Source organism: Otolemur garnettii, unplaced genomic scaffold (genome assembly GCF_000181295.1).
Source record: "Otolemur garnettii isolate 467f Iridium unplaced genomic scaffold, OtoGar3 scaffold00016, whole genome shotgun sequence".
Classification (NCBI taxonomy): domain Eukaryota; kingdom Metazoa; phylum Chordata; class Mammalia; order Primates; family Galagidae; genus Otolemur; species Otolemur garnettii.
The window spans coordinates 12,746,837-12,770,081 of record NW_003852411.1 but is presented as its reverse complement, the minus strand read 5'-3'; the positions used below and the strand labels follow the sequence as shown (position 1 = coordinate 12,770,081).

Sequence of the window (23,245 nt, the reverse complement as noted above, 5' to 3'; positions counted from 1 at the left end):
AAAAAAAAAAAAGAAAATAGGAGTGTCAAATCCAAATGCTCATTTTGTAGGTGGGCATCTGAGGGACAGAGAGGTTTCTGCCATTAAAACATGGGTTTATTTATAAACAATTTTAGGTATACGTATATAGAAAGGCATCTACTGAATAAAACAGGAAACAAGAATATATAAAGTTCACTGATAATCTACCATTTTCGAAAGGAAATTACACGATATAAAGCCTTTGGCAAACATATACCAAGGTTCCTGCTTAAGATGACTCTTAAAAAGCCATATGTTAGTGCTGGTATGATCCCAAGTCTTTTTATTCAAGGAAGCTGCTTTCTAGTACATATGTTAAAGACAGCTGGTTCTCTTACATCTAGTTATGCTAATCAAATGGCTTAGCCACATAGTTTCAAAATACAAAACATATCTTAATGACATAAGATTTTACTCAAATAGTATCTTCTCTTAGATTCTTTAATAATAGGTATTATTCTAAATAATTCAGGACTAAACATTTGTTTACTTAATTGTTTTTAATACTCTGATAGATGCCTGCTTGCTCTAGATAACTCTGGAAAGGCTGTCAAGCAGTTGTATATGGAAATGTCAGTAACACGGGTTACCGCAGGAGTTCCAGAAGTTAATTCAGATGGTGGAAAAGGCCGCCATCCAAACCCAAACTGAGTCACGCTTCAACAATGCAAAGGGATTACCAATCAATCAAGAAACCAAATGGTTTCTACAAAAGTAATCCTTCCTTTTGTCAAAAATAAGAAGGAAAAAAGGTAACTGGTTTGAAGAAACTAGAAGTATGAACAAGTAATTCCCATTAATCCATTAATGTAACCTACCCAAACTCAGCAGTTTACCATTTCATTTTTGCTCTAATAAGCTTGACAATATTAAGATTTCCTTTTTTTCAACCAGAAAAATTGTATGTGGGAAAACAGGATTTAATTCATACTAAAAAATAGTTTTAGAGTTGACCTATTAGTTTTCAATTAAGGGAAAGAGTTCTAAGACGTTTGGGCTATTTCTTATATAGATAATACAATAAGATCATATTCCTTACCCTGACAACTTGCCGAGTACTTGTTATGAAGGCTTTTCTTATACTCAGTTCAGTTGCATCGAGGTTGAATTTTCTAGGATTTGCTTCAACTATGCGTGGGTCAAAAAGTCAAGGTAAAGCAACTTCATCATCGAAAGTCTAACTCGCCACATCCTGTTAAACCACATAATCTCTTGTATGCAAGCAATAAAATCTGGCCCAAACTTTCTGAAAACCTAGTCACTTTGACACTAATCATTCTCAAATTTTCCCTGCCCTAATTCTACAGTGATGGACAGAGATGACCTGCCAGGTTAAGAAATAGTCCCTCTCTGTTGATTGGGTTCACTAAAAACCCATGGGTATCTGACCAAAGCTGAGGGGCCCTCTTCCTGGTATTTGCCAACACTTGTATCTATCCTTTTCTGACTCCTGATCACTTTTCCTTCAACAGACTTTGCAAACTGTGTTCAACTGCCATTCCAAGAACCATTTCCCCTTATGCCAAGATGCTGACTCTACTTTTTTTTTTTTTGGAGACAAAGTCTCACTATGTTGCCCTCCATAGAGTGCAATGGCATCATAGCTCACAGCAACCTCAAACTCTTGGGCTTATGTGATTCTCTTGCCTCAGCTGCTGCCAAGTAGCTGGGACTACAGGCGCCCACCACAATGTCCGGCTATTTTCTTGTCGTAGTTGTCATGGTCGGTTGGCAGGCCCCAGTGTATGTGGCCAGCGCCCTTGCCACTGAGCTACAGGCACTGAGCCCTGACTCTACTTCTTAATCTAGAATAAGCAAGCCTTCTTCAGGAAGCTGCTCCAATCCCCTCCCTACTAGCCTGGTCCTATGCTCCCTGTCACATATTCACATAGCTCTCCATACTTCTCTCTCACAGCCTGTAAGTACACAGAGGAAAACCTCCACAGTTGACTGCCTCCCTACACTGACCACCTCCTTACGTTGACCTAATTGTCATAAACCAGACATGCATCACATGTGCATAAAAGTACAGTAGGCCTAGTTCCTTATGTTGACCAGCTCCATATGTTGACCAGTTACAGTGATCAACTCACAAAGGTTCTACTGTAATGCATATTTATTATTTGATTACTACCTATCCTCTACCCCATGCAAAGTTCCATGAGAGCTGGCATACTATTAATCTAATCTCAGTAACCAACAAAATGTCTGATACAGTATACCCAATAAATTTTTGCCAAATGAATGATAAATATATATTAAAACTTATGTCCTCTTTACCTCACAATTTCTCTATGTCTCCCAAACTTTTTTCCTTCCTTTCCGTCTCAAGAGAAGAAGCACCTCCCTATGATTGTGCCTTGATCCTGCCCCCAATATATTTTATTCCACTAATAAAGAAACACGTTTGCCTTCTGATAATTTAAAAGGTATCTGGGATTATTATAATAGGAATTATGTACTCCATTATCAACTGCATATGAACCTATACTAACTATGGAAATGATACTGATAAAAGTTGATTTCCTTGATGTTCAATTTCACTTAGGACAAAATAAAGCAGAACTCAGAACATGCAAATGATGTACCTTCCATATAATGTTTTGGTTAAAGGGAATTTCCAGTTGAAAATAAGCTAATAATTCAGTTTTTACAGTTTTGTGGTTTATCAGTCAGATCAGTGGACTTACTTAACATCGATGGCATGAATTAGCACAATAGATTTGGTTTTACTAAGTGCAATTTCTCTCCAGTGAATAGTGACATCGTAACTAACATCGCTTCTTAAGCAGGAAGAAGACAGTCTACAAAAAGAATTTCCTTTGATGTCTCATTACCCATATATAACACTGGTCTATATACACCTCTACTGCTAGCACTATCATAGAAGCTTACTGTGTGCCAGGCACCACTCTAAGCTCTTTACCAGTATAACCCTAACAATAATCCTATGAACCAGGTATCCTCATTGTCCTGATTTCTAATGAAGAGGAAATTGAAGCACGAAGAGGTTTTCCAATGTGTCCAAGTCAGCTAGTAATTGGTTGTGATACTGTAATGTAAAAAGTATGTAAGTTGACACTCAAGGGACTGTAACAAACTGGTCAACATATGAACTAGGCCTACTGTACTGATCTGTACATGGTGCGTGTCTGTCTGGTCTGTGGAAATTAGGTCAACTTAAGGAGGTGGTCAGTGTAGAAAGGCAGTCAACTATGGAGGTTCTGCTGTATTTGGTCTCTGCCCCTATCCCTAGCACACAGTTCCTAAAACCCTTGGAATGTCCAGAGTGATAGAATGCCTTTTGCATGTTAATGATATGGCTAGTAGTTGGGGCTTCCAGATAAGAGCCTTAAGATTGAAGGTTGTCCTACCACTACTGCTATTCTCTCCCCCACTCCAGCAGGAACCAAGCGAGTGATTAAAGGTTTGAAACTTTTAGGTCTTCACACCAACCTCAAGCCTTTGGGGAGGGGAAAAGGGTTAAAGATTAAGCAGATCACCAATGGCCAATGATACAGTCAATCACGCCCACATAATGAAGTCTCCATAAACACCCAAAAAGACAGGGTCCATGAAACTCCCAGGTAGCTGAACATATGGAGGTCCCCAGAAGGCAGAGCATCTGGAGAGGGCCTGGAGGCTTTCTACCCCTTCTCTCATGCCTCAGCCTATGCATCTCTTCCATCTGGCTGTTCGTCTGGATCCTTTGCAAGATCCTTTATAATAAATGGCTAAATGTAAAGTGTTTCCCTGAGTTCTGTGACTGCTCTAGGAAATTAATCCAAACTAAGGGATTGTGGGAACCCCAATTCAGTCTGAGGCTTGCAAACTATGTCTGAAATGGGGGCACTTCTGTGGGACTGAGTTCTGAAACTGTGGGATCTAATGCTATCTCCAGGTAGATAGTATCACAATTAAACTGAATTGTATGACACCTAGCTGGTATCTGCTAGAGAAATACATGAAGAAACCCCTTCCCCCACATCTAGTGTCTGAAATACTATGTTGAGTCAAGTGTGAGACAGAAAAAAACAGGATTTGTTTGTTTGTTTTTCTTTACATTGCTGGAGCCAGGACTTGAAACCAGCAGTCTGAGTCTAGGATCCAAAGTTATAAGCACTGCACTCTGCTGCCTTGATACTATAGTATTTGCCATGCACTATAGAAGAATTTGGCTACTCTCCCTTAGCTTACTGGGCAATTATTTTAAATGTGTCATGGTATAAATAGGAGCAACATCAATCAATTGTGAAAGGCAATGTCTCATCTATATACTAGAGACATCTAGATAAAAACTACTCTGCCTGTTTGCGCCAGACACAATAGACACCACAGAAAAGGATATTGATGGTTTCGTCAAGGTCTTCTAGATCCCACTCTATGCTACGCAGGTTGTTTCTCAGCTCGTTGGTGGTCCAGTCGATTTCCTCCCTTGTGGCTGTGGAGGGGTCCTGAAGGAGCTCTGTCCATCTCTGAAACAATCCCTGGGCAGTGTTGACTGCCTTTTGTACCTCTCTGTAATGAAGGTGAAGGGAAAGGAGAGAAATCACAGACATATTCCACGAACAGGTTACTGAATGATTTAAGTTAACATTTATGACCAAACACCATTCTAGCATCCACCATTCCCATGAATGAAGGCTCTTCAGGGACAAATATCAAAGTTCAAAACTTTTAAATACACAGTCTATTATGTTCTCAGCTGATGTTCAGAATACAATAGCCATTATTGAAGCAGTCATAATATCAAGTTTGTTTGAGAAGAACAAATTTAATTTTTCTCTGAACAGACTATACTTATAGGTGGTATAGTGAAGTCATCCTACACATTAACTAAAAGGCCATTATTCCCACAAGCTCCATTTGGTGTGATAGTAATTTACATTCAGATGAAAAAGTCCTATTTCTAGTTTTGTTTTTTGTCTTAGAGTGGGAGGAGTAGGAAGGGTGGAGGGAAAGTCACTCTTATACAGCTACTGTTTTATAGGTTAAGCATTTTAATCTGAGACATTTTTAAACCCCAAATCTCATTAGAACATTTCTAAACATTATTAGCTTTAAATATATTTACTTTCCTGGATTAAGCAATGTCACTATTTTTCTTGTTTAGAGAGTAAAATTAGGCCATTAAGTGCTATGATCTAGCATGCTTTTAGATAGTGATAAGGTTTCAAGAACTCCCCCCCACCAGCATCACTTGGCCGACATCCACCATTTGAATGCTATAATCTAACACTGCTGCATATAAAAGCCAAAAAGGAATCATTTTGTAATCATACAGTCTTTCATGCACAAACCTGATTACTCCAGTGTTTCCAAATTAAGAGAACTGTTTGATCTTTCTACAATTTCTTGATTTTTTTTTTTTTTTGGAGACAGAATCTCACTATGTTGCCCTCGGGAGAATACCGTGGCATCACAGCTCACAGCAACCTCCAACCCTTAGACTTAAGCATTTCTCTTGCCTTGGCCTCCCAAGTAGCTGGACTACAGGCGCCTGCCACAATGCCCGGCTATTTTTTTTGTTGCAATTGTTTAGTTGGCCTGGGCTGGGTTTGAACCTGCCACCCTCGGTGTATGTGGCTGGCACCATAACCACTATGCTACGGGTGCCAAGCCCTTCTACAATTTCTTAATCAACTTTACTGGAACAACAGCATAAAAATGTGTTCCAGTTAATCAGAGTATTTTTTGTCTATGGCCTTAAGACAGAATTTATGGCTGGACGTGGTAGCTCCTGCCAGTAATCTCACACCACTGTGTGACACTTGGGTCTTATGGCATATTGATGAGAGCTAAAACGTTGAGTACTAAAGATGTACAGCTTCTAGGCCCAGATTGGACAAATCAGTGAGCTATATGGCCAACAACAAATCTAACCAAGATCTGTTCACATCTCGTTTATTATGAGTTAGACAAATCCTCTCATTGTTCCTCTCGGTACTTAGACTTCCAGTACTAGTGAGAAACTCTAAGATAAAAAACGGAAAGAACTAAGTAAGATGTAAATCCTCTATCTTTATTCTTTATGGTTTCTGGTTGAATTGGTAGAGAAAGAGGTATGCATCCTCCTGTAATGCCAGGTACCCGCAATGCAAAGTAAGTAATCCCTCAGCATCCTCAAGGAATTGGTTCTAGGGCTGTGCCCTCTCCACCCAAATACCAAATCCACAAGTGTTCAAGTTTCTTATACAAAACGGCATAGTGTTTGCATGTACCCCAGGTACATCTTCCCGTATACTTGAAATCATCTCTAGACTATTTATAATTCCTTGTATCAATTTCTTTTTTTTTTTTTTAAATCATTGCTGTGTACATTAATGCAGTCATGGGGTACAATGTGCTGGTTTTATATACAATTTGAAATATTTTCATCAAACTGGTTAACATAGCCTGCATGGCATTTTCTTAGTTATTGTGTTAAGACATTTATATTCTACATTTAGTAAGTTTCACACGTACCCTTGTAAGATGCACGGTAGGTATGGTCCCACCAATCATTCTCCCTCCATCCATCCTCCCCCTTCCTCTGCCCTATCTTTTCCCTTTCCCCATATTCTTGGGCTATAATTGGGTTCTAGTTTTCACATGAAAGCTATAAATTAGTTTCATAGTAGGACTGAGTACATTGGATACTTTTTCTTCCACTCTTGAGATACTTTGCCCTTGTATCAATTTCTATGTTAACAGTAGTTATGCTAGATTACTTAGGGAATAATGATAAAGAAAAAGAACTCTATACATGTTCAGTACAGCTACAACCATTCTTTATTTTTTTCTGAATATTCTCAATCCTGGTTGGCTGAATTCATGGATGGGGAGTCCACAGATATAGAGGGCTGGCTGTACTTGGTTTATTTGTAAGTGTTGAGTATCATCCACAATAAAGGAAGACAGAGTTAAAGAAATATCTGTAAAGACACCTTATTTTATTTCATTATATTTTATTTTATTTTTGAGACAGAGCCTTAAGCTATCCCCCTGGGTAGAGTGCTGTGGCATCACAGCTCACAGCAACCTCCAACTCCTGGGCTCTAGTGAGTCTCCTGCCTCCGCCTCCCAAGTAGCTGGGACCACAGGCACCCACCACGACACCTGACTATTTTTTGGTTGCAGCCGTCATTGTTGTTTGGTGGCCTGGGCTGGATTCGAACCCGCCACCTTAGGTGTATGTGGCTGGCGCCTTAGCCACTTGAGCCACAGGCGCTGAGCCAAGACATCTTATTTTAAAGAAGAGAAAATTTATCAGCTCTATAAAGTAAATACAAATTCTTTTTTGAGAACTAGAAGTCTCAAACCAAGAAGACATGGGCCAGGGCATGGTCCCACCACCAGTACACAATTATGATGTTGGAATGAATAAATTCTAAGTAGCAATCCATTAACTTTTTTGGTATCAGGATGCCTTTGCACTCTTCCAAATAACTGAAGAACCTAAAGAACTTGAGAGTGATGTGCGGGCATATCTAATGCTGTATACCATATTAGAAATTCAGAGAGACATTTAAAAGTAATTAATTAAAAAATGAATTTACATGTTAACATGGTTCTATAAAAATTTCTAAAATTAAAAAAACGTAGTGAGGGGCAGTGCCTGTGGCTCAAAAGGGTAGGGTGCCAGCCCCATATGCCAGAGGTTGTGGTCAAACCCAGCCCTGGTCAAAACAAACAAACAAACAAAAAAAAAAACCTAAAAAATGTAGTGAGAACAGTGGTATTATTACACACTTTTGCAAATTTATTTTTTTATTTAATTAATTAATTCATTTATTTTTTGAGACAGAGTCTCACTACGTTGCCCTCAGTAAAGTGCTGTGGCATCACAGCTCATAGCAACTTCAAATTCTTAGGCTTAAGCGATTCTCTTGCCTCAGCCTCCCAAGTAGCTGGGACTACAGGCATCCACCACAACACTCGGCTATATTTTTGTTGTAGTTGTCATTGTTTAGCAGGCCCAAGCCAGGTTTGAACCCCCCAGCCTTGGTGTATGTGGCTGGTGCCCTAACCACTGAGCTACGGGCGCTGAGCCACTTTTGCAAATTTAATCTGCCTTAAAGTCAGTCTCATGTCTACTTCTACCTTCAGTCTGTGGACATACATTCTGGTTGAAGGATATAAATGGAAAAGAGCCTCACACAGATACGTAGTTGGAAAACAGAGGAGTGCTTTAATAGTCTTTCCAGATAAGGTTTGTTTTTTTATTATTATTATTGTATACCCAAACCTGACAAGTGGCAGTTTATTAAAGGTTAGCTGCAACGTGGAACCTAAAACTGTATCAAAAGCCTTTTAAAACTCCCGTACATTACAATCCATTGGTCTACCTTACACAGGCTGAGTACAGCTTATTCAAAATGCTTGGGACCAGAAGTGCTTCAGATTTGTTTTGATTTTGTAATATTTGCATGACACTCACTGGATGACCATCTCAAATGTGAAAATCCAAAATCCAACAAGCATTTCTTTTCCCATCTTGCCAGTGCTCAAAAAGTTTCAGATTTGGGATGTTTTAACCTGTACTTTAAATGGACCTTTTATCCACAAATGATTTTATAATATCATATACTGGTCATTTTAAAGTAACAGTTCCCTGAGTATAATAGAGCTTCCAATGCCAACTCATTTCATTAGACAATATCCCAAATCATATCTGTTACTCTCATTGGTAATCTCATCAGAAAAACTTAGGTATTAGGAAGTTGCAAATCACAGTAGTTGAAATAAGCTTTCCAAAATTTGAGTTTTACTTAAAGGCTCTAATTTTATCACTGGTGAAAATACTGTCAATTGTTTTCTGTTCACTTCATAAGTTACAAAAGAATATCTCAAGAGCTTTTCAGATAATTTCAAGTCTGTATAACCAGTCTGTCATTCTTTCTAGTAAAAATGAGCTTTCATGTGTATGTGTGTATGTGCATGCGTGCGCGTGTGTGTGTGTGTGGTGGGGGGAAGAGCTATTATATTGTAGCTAACAACTCCTTCACAGAAGTGCTCTTCCTGGAGACAAGTATTGTATTTCACAATACAGCCGAAATGCTTTATGTACACTTACTTGTATTTTGTCACAGAGAATATTAAAATATGTACTAAGGGAGAAATATTTGCAAATTACATACCTGATTAATGACTTGTATCTAGTATATATTTTAAAACTCTCAAGACTTAAAAATAAAAAAACAAGTCCAATTAAGAAAATGGGTAAAAGATTTACATAGTCATTTCACCAAAGACACGCATGACAAAAAAAGCACATGAAAAGATGCCAAATATCATCAGTCATGAGGGAAATGCAAACTAAATCTCCGATGAGACCACTACATATTTACAATGTTTTAAAATGAAAACAACAACAAAAGTCATGATGCCAAGTGCTGGAAAGATGGCGTGGTAACCGGAATCCTCATGCATTACTGGTAGAAAGGAAAATAGTATAGCCGCTCGAGATGGTCATCCAGTGGGTGTCATGCAAATATTCCAAAATCAACCATAGTTTGGTTGTTTCTTAAACATACACTTACCATAACAATCCCCCTTCCGGCGACATGAAAACTTATGTTCACTCAACAACCTGCAAATTTTTATAGCAGCTTTATTCATAATAGCCAAAAATTGAAAACAATCCAAGTGCCCTTCAACTAATGAGTGGACAAACTGTGGTACACCTGAACAATGGACTACTAGTCTGAAATAAAAAGGAACTACTAATACATACAACGACATGGATGCATCCTAAGTACACCGTGCTAAGTGAAAAAAAGCTAGACTCAGAATGCCACGTGCTATACGATTCCACCGACATTACGTTCTGGAAAAGGCAAACTACAGGAACGGAAAACCAATCAGTGGCTACCAAGGGCTGGGCATAGGGGAATGGACAAGAAAGGACACAGGGACACTTCTATGGGTGATGGGTCTGTCCCATACTTCATTTGTAGAGGCAGTAATTACACAACTATATGAATTTGTCAGATTTCATGAAAGTGTATACCCAAAGAGGTGAATTTTATCGTAAGTAAATTCTAACTTACAAATATGAAGAAAAGTGCATAAGATTTCATAAAATTAATAGTTTTTACTATTTCATGAAGAATATTCTTACGGGACTAAGACTCTGCTCTTCTACTTCCACTGTGGGTACAGGGTGGTGAGAAATACCACAGTTTAGCACAACTACAAGTATAGTATGGTGCCGCTGTCTTTTATTTAAAGCACCAGTCTTACACACAAATGTCATCACAGTGAAAAAGGCAAGTAACATCTGGACATTATTATAAAGAGTTCTGAGTTGATAGATCCTTCTGTGAAAGGATCTTGAGGATCCTTGTGATCCACAGACCACACTTTCAAAAATGCAATGTCTTAAGACTGATACTTAGATTGGGGTGGGAAGTGTGCATGTGAAGACTCTAGTGGCACAGAGTGTGAAATCAAGAAGTCCTTCAGAGTGTAAGAACTTACTCATGTCCTACGGCAAGAATTAGAAAAATGCTACAAAGAAATTCCAGGGTAACATTCAACACCCCACAGGCCTGACCAGTCATTTAGCTTACTCTACTCCAAAGCTCTTGTTTTTAGAAGAAGATTCATTTTTAATGTCATTTGGTAACATAGACATAAGAAAGGCAAAGTAGTCACTATTTTACATTTGTAAGACAGATGTTTTAAAGGATCTCAGTTCTTGAAAGAAGAGCCAGAACCTGTAGAGATAAAGGAGTCCTATGGTTTAGCAGCCACAGGGGTCTCTCACAGCATCGGAAGTCCAGCTGTTCTTCCAGTATCATTTCAGCTGAGCATTAGTATGAAAAAGGAAGTAGGAATTGGAAGTAGAAAACAACATCGTCACAAACAGGTCCTATTTTTAAATCAAGTATTAATGGTAACCAGAATTTCCTAAAGAACTTGGGCTATTTCTGTATAGTTTCAAGAGCCACAAGAAAAACTCAAGGTTGCGCAAGACCAGTGAAATTAGGAACCACTCTTAAGTACCTTTAATCAAAAATTGAGGATTACTTAGCATTCCAAGTAACTCAATTCATAAAACAGAGTATTATATAATCGTGTCATCTATTTGAGATTTGTGAGGGTGTTAACAAGAGAAGTGCCCATCTACTTTTTTTAATGTTTCTTAGGAAAGGCAATAGAGTTATTTCAGTACCAGTTGTTAGGTATGTCCCACACAGGCACACCTAGCGCTGTTTGTTCCCCACAGCTAGCACATGTGAGCACTTCACCCTGTGAGGAGCACTTCACCCTGAGTGAGCAGCTGCTGACTCCTTAGGCAACAATGATCATTTGTGCCTGTGGGCTCCAGAAAAGTTAAAAATCACAAGATAAGGCAGCACCTGTGTCTCAGTGAATAGGGCGCCGGCCCCCATATACTGAGGGTGGTGGGTTTGAACCCAGCCCCAGCCAAACTGCAACAAAAAAATAGCCAAGCATTGTGGTGGGTGCCTGTAGTCCCAGCTCCTTGGGAGGCTGAGGCAAGAGAATCGCCTAAGCCCAAGAACTGGAGGTTGCTGGGAGCTATGATGCCACAGCACTCTATTGTGGGCAATAAAGTGAGACTCTATCTCTAAAAAAAAGAAAAATCACAAGATACTGCCTCCTTATCCTTCTTGTCTGATTTAGCTATTTTCACATTTTCCTTCCAACTATGTAATGGGAATGATTAAAGTGTGATACATAGAATTTTCCATGAGGTAGCAGGTATACCTTGAACTTTTGGAGCGCTTTAGCTTAGCAAACTTCTTGGTAAATAACAATGTACTTGCCAATAGCTCTAGGAATCATGTCTGGCACCATTTCACTGAAAACTTCCCAATAACGTTCCTAGGAATTACAGTTTTGTCTCCCATCCCAAGGAAGCCTTTCTCAAGTCCTTGAAGGAGAAAGATGGCTATCTCTCCATGCAAGTCAAGCAAATTTGCAGCTATCTGTTGCATATGCTTCCAAAGTCAATCTCACCATACACAGGCAGCATTTCATGAGCAAAAGGAGTCATCGTGTTCCTAATACTAGGGATTAGGCTTTTCTCCTTTGCTGTCCACCAAATAGCCCATCAAAATCATGGCACCTGTCACATTGTCATGAATTGAACCCTCTATGAACCAGAATGAAGGCCCTTCACTGCAATCTACCACAATGCCCACAAGTCCACTTGTAATGAAGAACTCTTCCCAGTAAATAGCTGTCAAAAATGAAAACACAGGCTGGGTTTTCTGTAATCCTAGCACTCTTGAGAGGCCGAAGTGGGTAGATTACCTGAGTTCAGGAGTTCAAGACCACCATGAGCAAGAATGAGACTTCATCTCTACTAATAATAGAAAAACTAGCTGGGCATTGTAGCAGGCACCTTTAGTGCCAGTTACTCAGGAGGCTGAGGCAAGAGAATCTCTTGAGCCCAAGAGTTTGAGGTTGCTGTGAACTATGATGCCATGGCACTCTACCCAGGGAGACAGAGTGAGACTCTGTCTCAAAAAAAAAAAAAAAAAAAAAAAAAATATATATATATATATATATATATGAAACACATCTTTGAAAAATGTATCTTTTGAGAAAACACAGTCATCCAAGCTTTCAAAACCAGATTCTTCCATTTGATGCAGGCAGGATTAACTTCACTTGTTGCTGAAGATAGCCCAACAGTGACTGTTGTCATTGGTAGTTGACACTCTTCCATATGACTTTGCAGTTGGGTCCACCATGGCAAAGAGCTCACCATCTCAACCAACCTCTGATGCTACAGGTAACACATTTTTATGTCCAACGCAGTCACAAAGCGTTCGCACTTGGATCTAACCAAGTTTGCCAAGTAAAATGGGAGGAAGGACTATCGTGGCCATTAGGGAGCTTTGTTTCCCAGTGTCTGTCATTCATGTCAACAAAATGGATGATAATTGTAGCTGCAATCCTATCCTTTTGATTGCTCCATTCTTCTTCGACCATACTGACAGACTCTGAATTGCTGTCTGTTCCGGTTACTTTGGTTATATGACAATTACCTCAAAACTTAATGGTGTAAAACAATCATCTACTGTGTTCATGGATTCCCTGGGTCAGGAAGCAGACACAGCAGGGATGATCTGTCCCTGTTCCACAATGTCTGGAGCCTCAGCTGAAAGATTAAATGGGCTGGGGTTGTAAGAGTAGGAGCATCTCAGAAGTATGCGGTATCTTTCCATCTCTGCATAGTGTCTTTGCAAGCCCCGTCTAGCAGGGCTTCCATGTAGCTGACTTCTTACACACAAGCTCAGCGTACTCCAGGATTATGACCCAAGACAAAAGGTGCAAGTGAAGCTGTACTAGTTGTCTTTTACCACTTAAGCTTCAGGAGTCATGCAGTGCCACTTCTGCCTCAATCTGTTGGTCCAAGCAGTTTATAAAGGTCTGACCAGTTCAAAGGAAGGGAACATGAACTCCTCCAGCTCAATAAAGAATGCCAGCTTTACAATTTAAGAAAAGCAAATGGGACATAACACATCTCGGTGTGCCCATCTTTGAAAAAATACGATCTGCCACAACACCTGTATCTGGGAGAACATCTATTCTACAAGTCTCTTTACAGAGAGATCCTGTTTAAGCAATACACTAAGAGGCTCATAAAGGCAGTCTGTTTCCGTTCCAGTAATGAAACTTGAAAAACCCAGGTTGTGCAAGCCTCTGCACCCTCACTCTCCCCAAACTGGCTCCTGCCCCATACTCCTCAATCTTTGTTTCAATGCCAATCCCTCAGGTATGAAAGAAGCTCTTCTTATTGGTTGACTTCCATACTTAATATGTTTTGTGTTTAAGGGAAAAACAGACACCCTCTTCCCCTGACCTTACTACCATTTGCAAATCCAACCACACTGTGATATCTTTTGTAACTACTGTGAAAACAAAGTACTGTCTTTAATTACCTACAATTATTGTACAATTTTGACCCCAACCTACTGCTGCTTCCACAGCTCCCCTAGAATAGCACTATTGCCACCAAGGACACCACAGATATCCCTGGTGAGTAAAGTCAAGAGTGAATTTAACTTGTCCTCATTTTCCGTGCATTTGACACTGTAGCCCATTATATCTGTTTTCTTGAAACTCTTACGTCCTCTGTTTTTGTGACATTGTGCTATTCAAGTTTTCTACCAATTTTGTTTCCTCTTCCTCTACTCAGCCCAATGTTTCTCAGCACTCTTTTTAGGGCTTCTCAGGGCTCATCAGTATTCACAAGTTCAAAGCACCTCATTTAAACTAATGACTCACCAAGTGCATTTCCAACCCTCACCACTCATCCAGGATTTATCTTATATTTTTAGTTGCCTATAGGACCATTCTGTTTACCTAAAGCCAAACAAACTGCATTCTCCCTACAAGAAAATCAAGTACTTACATAAGCAAACAAAAATAAAAGAACAAAGAAAGCTCTGCTTCCCTCTCTTAACTTCCTCATTTTAGCCAATACTTCTACCATTTTCCAAGTTTTGAAACTTGTCTAGACAAAAGTCATCTTTGACTCCTCCTCCCACTTCTTACCTTGCACAAGCTCTACTTAAGCCCAATCATTGAATTTTTAGATCTGTAAGGAACTTTCAAGATAATCCAGTCTGTGTTCATTGAACAAATAAGAGACCTGGGGCTCAGACATTTTGGCTGCCTGCCCCAAGTTCTTCTGACTCTGATTATGAGATGCTTTCCATTACCAAGACCTATTTAATCCCTTTCTGCAAAGCCTCCAGACAAACGTGTTTTCTCTATGGAATCATAAGACCTGGGTTTGAGCTCTTAAAAGTTGACTATGAGCAAGTGAATAGTAACTGCTAGTTTAAAAACTGCTTTCTAATTAAGAATTTATGGCAGGAATCAGATTAAATTTAAACTCCTCAGGTAGGTATTCAAACTCCTCTCATGCCTCCTCTAACTCAAACTGGCTGGCTTTAATATCAAGCCTGATTTCTCACTGAAATAAATACTGTTTGAGTTGTCAGGTCGTCTTTGCATCCTCACCTTTCTCATTTCTGGTCCTAGATTTCTGTTGAACTGCTTCCCAGGCTGGGAGAGCCCTTATAGCTCTGCAAATGAGAGGCAGAAATTTCCATTAAAGCACAAAGTGAGGTCCTGTTTACTTTATTCAAGTACCCTTGACCAACATTGACATTGTAGGTCTTTCCTTTATTCAGCCTCCATAGCACTTCAACTCTGTTCCAAAATCTTACACATAATGTATCTTTCACATATGCTCTTTCACCTATCTTCATAATATTCTCGAAACTAGACTATAATTTCAGGAGCTAAATATGAGGCATTGAATTAGGCAAGTATTGAATATTAGGCATTCAATAAAAAACTTATAATAAATGCTTATGAAGTTGTTTCTATAATGAATCACCTGATCCTGGTTTTTAAAAAGTAATAAATGAGATACAACTTAACATTCAATTTTATTGGACCAAAATTACTCTGCAAACAAAGGTTAAGTTTTTCATAAAGAAAACTCAACCCTGAATAAAATGCATGATGTTTGCCCTTAAGCAGCTCATAATCTAGTATTCATAAAGGTAAACATACAGACAGGAGAAGGTTAGAAAACACAACATAATATATACCAACCATATCATTCATCAGCTTATGTCATCTTGTCAACACTGACTCATAGCCAAGAACCTGAAAATAAAACTATCCCAATAAGGTACACAAAACCTCCAAAACAGCAAATAGCATGGAGCCATATTATTCATGCCTTTTACTTATAGGAAAGGCTCACTTGGTAACAATACACTCCGATCTCTCAACATGTTCAATTTCGCGGTTTTCATAGCAGCCTACTGGATTACAAATTGCAAATTCTAAAATGAGGCTAATTCTAAATGCTTGCCAAGAAGAGCAGGGAACAAACTACAGAATCAAAACCTCAAAATGGGTTCACTCATCCAACACTGAGTAAGTCCCCACGGAATACAAAGATGAAGACAAGATTTAAGTATGATAGTTTTCACTACGCAAATTAGTCAAGATTTCTTAAAATGAGAATCCTAGTACTGGCAAAGCATCAAGGGAAGAAAAGAGCCCCTCAAAGTCTTTGTGGACAGTGAGCAAGAGCATGTGCCCTCAAGGGCAACATGGTGACAGGCATCACGGTTGCTGTGTATGCTCTCTGAATTAGCAACTATGCTGTAAGAATATAGGCTACGAAAATCAGAAGCAGTAATAAAGACCCATGACAAGTAGGCTTATCACCACATTTATGTTAATAGTGAAAAATTATAAACATCGCAAATGTCCATCCTGGGAGATAAATGGTATTACATTTACATGACAAAAGACAATGTAGTCATTAGTAACAGTGCAAACCAGTGGAGGGGCTGGTTAGGAATATGCAAAAACAAATCTACTCTGATCTCCCCCACTAGTATGCAACTGTTGCAAGCCCACCCCCACCAAGATGTTTTCAGGATATAAGGAAATAAATGAAAACATTATAAAACCATATATAGACTATGAACCCAATTTCCCAGTGATTATTATCAATATCACTATTTATACAGAAGTATAAATCCTGGCCTTTCCACCTGCAAGCTTATAAACTTAAAAGGTTTTTACTCTCCAAGTTTCATTTTTCTCACTGTAAGATGATGATAATAACAGAACCTACTTCATAAGGACAAAAAGAGCAATTCCTGGGATTCTGCTCTGAGTGAGACATTGACAATGTCAAAACCTCCCAAAAGGAGCTTCAAACATTCAGGCACTATTCATCACATTTAAATTAAAATAGCTTTTTAACTGGTTTCATTTCTTTCCTCACATGCATCCAACACTATTACCAAATCAATATTCCTAAAACCTTAATTTCATGTCATTCCTTGATTTAAAAATCTTTAATGGCCTCAAGATGAGATTCTCCTCAGGACAACACAACTTAACACTATTTCACCTGTACTGTGAAGTGTTAACAGTATGAGTGGAATTAGGCTGTTCAAATTTGAATCCTGGGTCCACCACTTACTAGCTGTGTGACACAGGCAAATTAAAGAAAGCCCTCTATGCTTCATCAGCTCCTCACCTCTAAAATGTGGCTATTATCCACAACATAAGGCTGTTTTCACAAAATGAAAATTCCTATCAAGTGCTTACTTAGCACACAATGCCTGGCACAGGAGATGTACCCTATAAATGTTACCTATCATTACTTCCCTAAATAAGCTGCCTACTCTGCCTCAGCTGCCCTCCTTAATAATACCTAAACACACAATGTCCACCTTAGAGCCTCCTCTGATGATGACATTCTCACCCATGAAGCACCATTCCTTCACCACCACTAGAGTATATGTTCAACATTTATACTGTATATTCCAGGTGTAGACTGAAAATACAGAAAAAATACAGTCCCAACCTTCAGAGCTCATGGTCTAAAAATGAAAGACAGCCAGAGGAAGAGGTACAACAGCCAAGTCACAAGTGCCAAGGGAAGCATTTCTTGGAGGCAGGAGAGATGCTTACTTATACTGAATGCTGAAAGCTGGGTTAACGTCCAATTCTGGGTTCAACATTTATACTGTATATTCCAGGTATAGACTGGAAATAGAAAAAATAAACAGCCTCAACCTTCAGAGCTCATGGTCTAAAAATGAAAGACAGCCAGAGGAAGAGGTACAACAGTGTGTCACAAGTGCCAAGGGAAGCATTTCTTGGAGGCAGGAGAGATGCTCACTTACACTGAATGCTGAAAGCTGGTTTAACATCCAATACTGGGTTAACATCAATACTGTAGTCATAGTCACTACTGAGACTGGCACTGCTGGAATGCTGAGGCTAAAGGGCAGGCAGGATGTGAGGAAGTTAGACAAAGGACTAGATCAAGGAGGTCAGAAAATGTTTGCAGTTATTCCATAAGCAACAGGCAGCCCCTAAAGAATGATAAACAGGGTACACCTGCCTGGGCTCTAGAACAGTTGTATTGTATTGTTTAATATAGAAGCCACATATGACTACTGACTTGAAATATGGCTAGGGTGAACTGAGGAACTAAATTTTAACTCATTTAAAAACTGATTTGCAATACAGTTGCCAGAAAACTTTTATGAACATTTGCATCAATTAGGGTATGTGAATTTACTTTTTCAACAGTAAGTTTAACGCACTCTTCATGCAGATGAGGTATTTCTGATGAAAATTTAACATCCAAGTACAAATGTGCTGTAAGTGTAATAAGATATGTACTAGATTTCAAAAACCGTGCCAAATATGTCATCAATAATCTTATATTAATCATGTTAATATTTTGATTAAAGATACTAAAATTAATTTTATCTCTGTACTTTTGAATGTAGCTACTAGAAAATGTCAAATGATGTATGTGGCTTGCTTTATACTTCCATTGGACAGCATTAACCCAACAGATCCCAGGGCACCTGAATGGAAAGAGACTGAAAGCAGGAGGTGTGACTTATTTAACTTCTTCCCATCTTCAAAACTTAAGACCTATTACTACCTCAAAAAGCATTTCCAATCATAACAATTCTAAGGGGGTGCCTTTCTCTAAACTCCAGGGGCACTAATCATCTATAGCATTCACTTCAGCCCGTCATCATTTACCACCTATCATTTCTACTTAATTTGGGGGCGATCTGTTTCTTAGAGTAGACTAGAAGATCCTGGGCTAAGGACCATAATTTAGATACCTTTTATTTTTCCACAGTTTGATGCATTTTCAATACATTTAATAAACAGAAGTGCAATCACAAACATCTCAAGACACCACTGTGGCTGACTTTACCTTTCCACAGTACAGGGTATTGAGATCTCATCTTTTCCTTCAAACACCTTAAAACAGCGGTTCTCAACCCTTTCACAGGGGTTACCTAAATATATCCTGCATATCAGATATCTACATTACGATTCATAACCGTAGCAAAATTACAGTCATGAAGTAGCAACGAAAATAATTTTATGGTTGGGGGTCACGGCAACATGAGGAACTGTATTAAAGGGGGGCAGCATTAGGAAGGTTGAGAACCACTGCCTTAGAAGGACATGAGCTACACTGAAGTAAAAGTTAAGCAAAACTTCAAACCAATGTTCCAGTAAAGCAGTGATATTTACAGTGAGCAAGCACTGGTAGACTCTATTGGATGATATCAGGAAAAAAAACATGTCAAGATGACAGAGCAATTTAGGGTTCTCACAAATTCCATTAGAAATCAAACAAAAAATCTCACTGCAGAGATAACCTTTGCAACCTAAGCGTCAAAAATTTTCATTTGAGGGAAAAACACACAGCTTTAAATTTTAAAAATTAACCCTAAATCAATCCTTCTAATAAATAACACATTCTGCAGGTAGGGAGCCACATATTACTAGTAAACCTACAACTAGGCATTTCCCCATCTCAATTAAAGTAAGGTGAAGAAAAACCTTTCTAAAGAAATGTTGTATTAAGAAATAGTGTAAATATGTTTTGCTGTATCATAAACAAAGTATTTCACCTAAATTATCATTTAAATTTCTGGAACCCTTAAACCGAAAAACAAACACCCATTCAACTGGTCAGCTTCTACCACTACTGAAACAGGAAGCTAGGAGCAATTAGTTAAAAGCAAGGAACAGTGTACACAGTTATTAGTCCTGATCTTCTGAGACTTTGCAGTTCTCAGATTTTTCGTGTTCGACATTTAAAACATAAAGTTGACAAATTTTTGGTAATACGTTAGTAAGAAATAAATTATGACACCGGAATTGATCTTTTCTGCTTGCATTCGTTTAACAGTTACAAACTTCATATTACCAAGTACAATCAAAGTTTCCATCTCCAAACAATCAAGCAATCAAAGATGGAGTCAGAACAGCTCATAAGGAAACATAAGGCAGAAGAAATGGGGGAAACCTGTCAAACAGCCTGGATGAAATCAAGGAGTTAAAAGAAACACTCATTTCCTTTAGCACTCTGAGAAAATTCCAGTTGCTAATAGAAAGCTGAGGAAAGTTTAGTTTGGCTGGTTTCATTTTGTTTTCCTTCCAACCTCGACACTGTGTATGTACGACTGCTTTCCTCTCTTCGCATTACTCAGTAAAAACTCCCCCATTGAATTCAGTGTCTTCCGCTGCCACACTCCCCAGCCTCCCACATTAACCCCCGCCCCCGTCTCCCTCCCAGCAAACGTGCTCAGACGCCTCTGGGCAAGTTGTGGTCTTACCAGTCTGCAGGCGAACGCTCCAAACTCAATGGACAATGGAGCTCACCCCCGTCAACACGAACTACAAAGCTCAGGAGGGCCATTTCCCTTTTCCTGCCCAGATGCTGTTTTTGCTTCTTCGAAGCAGGGTCCCATATTAGATTAGAGCCCCAGTTTGGACTAAGACCGGCCTTCTTCCTCACCTGCCGAGTTGCTGACCCCCTCCATCCCCAAATAAATTGAGGGTTGCAGTTAAGTGTACTGCAGCGCACAGGTGAAAAGGGAACCCCTTAGCAGGGGCCTAGTTGTGGGCATGGGTCTTACAGTCAAGGTGGGACAGGAGGGAATGTCTCCGGACGCTTGGTCATGCCCTCAAGGCTGTCCCCTCCCCCTACAGCCAGAAGATCGGGGAGGTGTGAGCAGGCAGCACTGCCACCTCCACCTCTAGCGGAACCCTCGGCCGACACTCACCCTTTCACCACAAAGAAGGGGTCCTCCATGGACATGGCGTCCCGGCCCCCGGCCGCCTCCGCCTGCTACGCGCTCAGGGCGCCCGCGCCCTCCTGGCCTCCCTCCGCCCACCACTCCGGCTCCTGCTGCCACCTGCGCCTTTGCCGGGGTTGGGGTGGGGTGGGGTGGGGGAGGAAAAGAACTCTGAGCAGCAGGCGCGCGCACAGGCCAGGTACTCAGGATCGCCGCTGGTCCAGCACTCGGTCAGCACCACAGGCCAAATCCTGGACTCCGGCACCGGCCCCGACGGCAGCCTCCTTCCCTGGCTCCTCCCAGAGCGTCTGTCGTCCCGCCCCCGCCTTCTCGGCCGCAGCCAATCAGAAACGCGGCCTTCGGCAGCACTTCCGCACTCGCGCCCGTGTGATCAGGGCCAGGCCCGCCCCTCGTCGGCGGGGCTTGGGCACTTCGTCAAGCTGTCCTGGAGGCGGGGCGGTGTTCTATTGCCTTGCCCCTGTAGCTTGAGAGGGTGGAGATACTTGTTCCCTCAGAGGTACCCGGTCAAGACTTCAGGGCAGACTGTAGTTGTAGCTGATTTACAAAATCCTTTTATCTTTCTTTTACCTTTAGTTCTTGATCTTGATTGTGTGTGATTTATAAATCCATCTCGTCTTTGACAATAAAGCTTGCTCTTACATAGTATCTGATTATAATAATGTTACACAAATCCTTTATGTAGGTCTTACTGTGCGTTGGGCAATGTGCTAAAGGCTGTATGTGCATCATCTCAATATTCTTATGGGGAAGGTATTACGATTATTCCGATCTTGTAAGTAAGAAAATAAGGTCAGAAAGGTTTCAAGATTTCCTGTGGTCACACAGCCAGGGGAGGGAAGAGCCACAGATTGTGTGCATTTTCCACCAGATGGAGTATATTTTCTTTTGATGTACATTCTGCAAATGACCACATAAGATAATTTTTTTCATATAGCATATGATTCTTCCCAGGAGAAAGTACCTTTGAGGGATAAAGAAGGGGTCAGATATGACAACTTCCTGTCAGCTATGGTTCAAGAGCTCTTCCAGAAAGTATTTTGACCAGAATGAATAGCCAACTCATATGCTAGATATGCTATGGAGTTTGTAGATGGGGATTGTGGGCTTTAATAGCTGAAAATTATTGAGCACTTAACTATGTGTCAGGCAGGGTGATAAGTGTTATCTCAGTCACTCTCATAATCAAATAATTGCTGTTATTTATTATCCCCATTTTATGGATGAGGAGTCCAAGACTCTGAGAGGTTAAGTGACTTGCCCAAGGTCAATAGTCTTGGGGATGACAGAGTCCTCAGAGCTATGCAACCTCACTTGAACCTTGGCTATGTCGTTTAATTCCTCACCTATAAAAAAGAAATAATGATATTCAGCTCAGGGGTTGTATGAGGGTTAAATAAAAATGCATGTAAACCTCAAAGTCCCAAAGGAGTGAAGTAGTGAAGTCAGGCAACGCTGCTAGAAAGCTTCTGTGGTCATCTGGCCTGAAGGGATGAGGGCCAAACTAGGAATGATAGCAGTTGAGAACAGAGAGGAAGGAGTGAATCTGATAGATATTTCAAAAGAAAAGCAAAACAAAAACTTAGACATGATGAGAGGTTGGATGGGGTTAGCAAGAAGAGAGAAGAGAAAAGTGAAAGTCAAAAACTCTAGAGGAGCAATGGAGGGCAGAAGTGGAGGAAAGAAGCTATTGGGAGAGAATTGTTTGGTTATGGCCATATTGAGATGGGGAGGTGAAAGGGAATCATTGTTCATTCAACAGACACATGTAAGTTGAGGGACAGATGAGTATGATTAAACGCCATACGTGGGCTGCATCACTCAAGTTCAAATCCTGTCTTGGGCAAGCTGCTTAATCTCTCACTATCCTTAGCTATGAAATGGACACCATATGGCCTTCCTCATAGATGGTGATGCATGAAAAGTTCTTAGGGAGGTGCCTGTGGCTCAGTCAGTGGGTAGGGCACCGGCCCCAGCCAAACTGCAACAACAACAAAAATAGCCAGGCATTGTGGCCAGCAACTGTAGTATCAGCTACTCTGGAGGCTGAGGCAAGAGACTCGCCTAAGCCCAGGAGTTGGAGGTTGCTGTGAGCTGTGACTCCATAGCACTCTACCGAGGGCAATAAAGTGAGACTATGTCTCAGAAAAAAAAAGAAAAGAAAAAGAAAAAGAAAAAAAAAGAAAGAAAGAAAAGAAAAGTTCTTAGGCCTGGAGCGGTGACTCACACCTGTAATCCTGGCACTCTGGGAGGCCAAGATGGGTAGATTGTTTGAGCTTATGAGTTCAATACCAGCCTGAGCAGAGGTGAGACCCCCCCCATCTCTACTAAAAATAGAAAAACTGAGGCAAGAGAATCTCCTGAGCTCGAGAGTTGGAGTTTGCTGTGAGCTATGATGCCATGGCACTGTACCCAGGGCAATAGCTTGAGACTCTGTCTCAAAAAAAAAAGTTCTCAGAACAGTGCCTGACATGTTTTGTGCTCCTACTATGTGCTAAGCACAGAGGACACAGAGATGAACAAGGATTCCCTTCAAGCAACTCTTAGACTGGTGGGAGAGACACGCAGTT

The 23,245-nt window shown here is 40.2% G+C and overlaps 1 protein-coding gene across 1 annotated transcript in view; it reads right to left on the bottom strand.

Annotated features, from left to right (window-relative positions):
• Nucleotides 1–20,914, bottom strand: part of STX6 (syntaxin 6) — a 47,557-nt gene extending 26,643 nt beyond the window's left edge. Inside the window, exons 1-3 of the mRNA XM_003785652.3 lie at nt 20,646–20,914; nt 4,370–4,539; nt 1,061–1,155 (exon numbers count right to left, since the gene is read on the bottom strand). Coding sequence (XP_003785700.1) covers nt 1,061–1,155; nt 4,370–4,539; nt 20,646–20,680 — 300 coding nt within the window. The 5' untranslated portion in view covers nt 20,681–20,914. The remainder of the gene's footprint in view (nt 1–1,060; nt 1,156–4,369; nt 4,540–20,645) is intronic.
• Between the last annotated feature and the right edge of the window lie 2,331 nt (nt 20,915–23,245).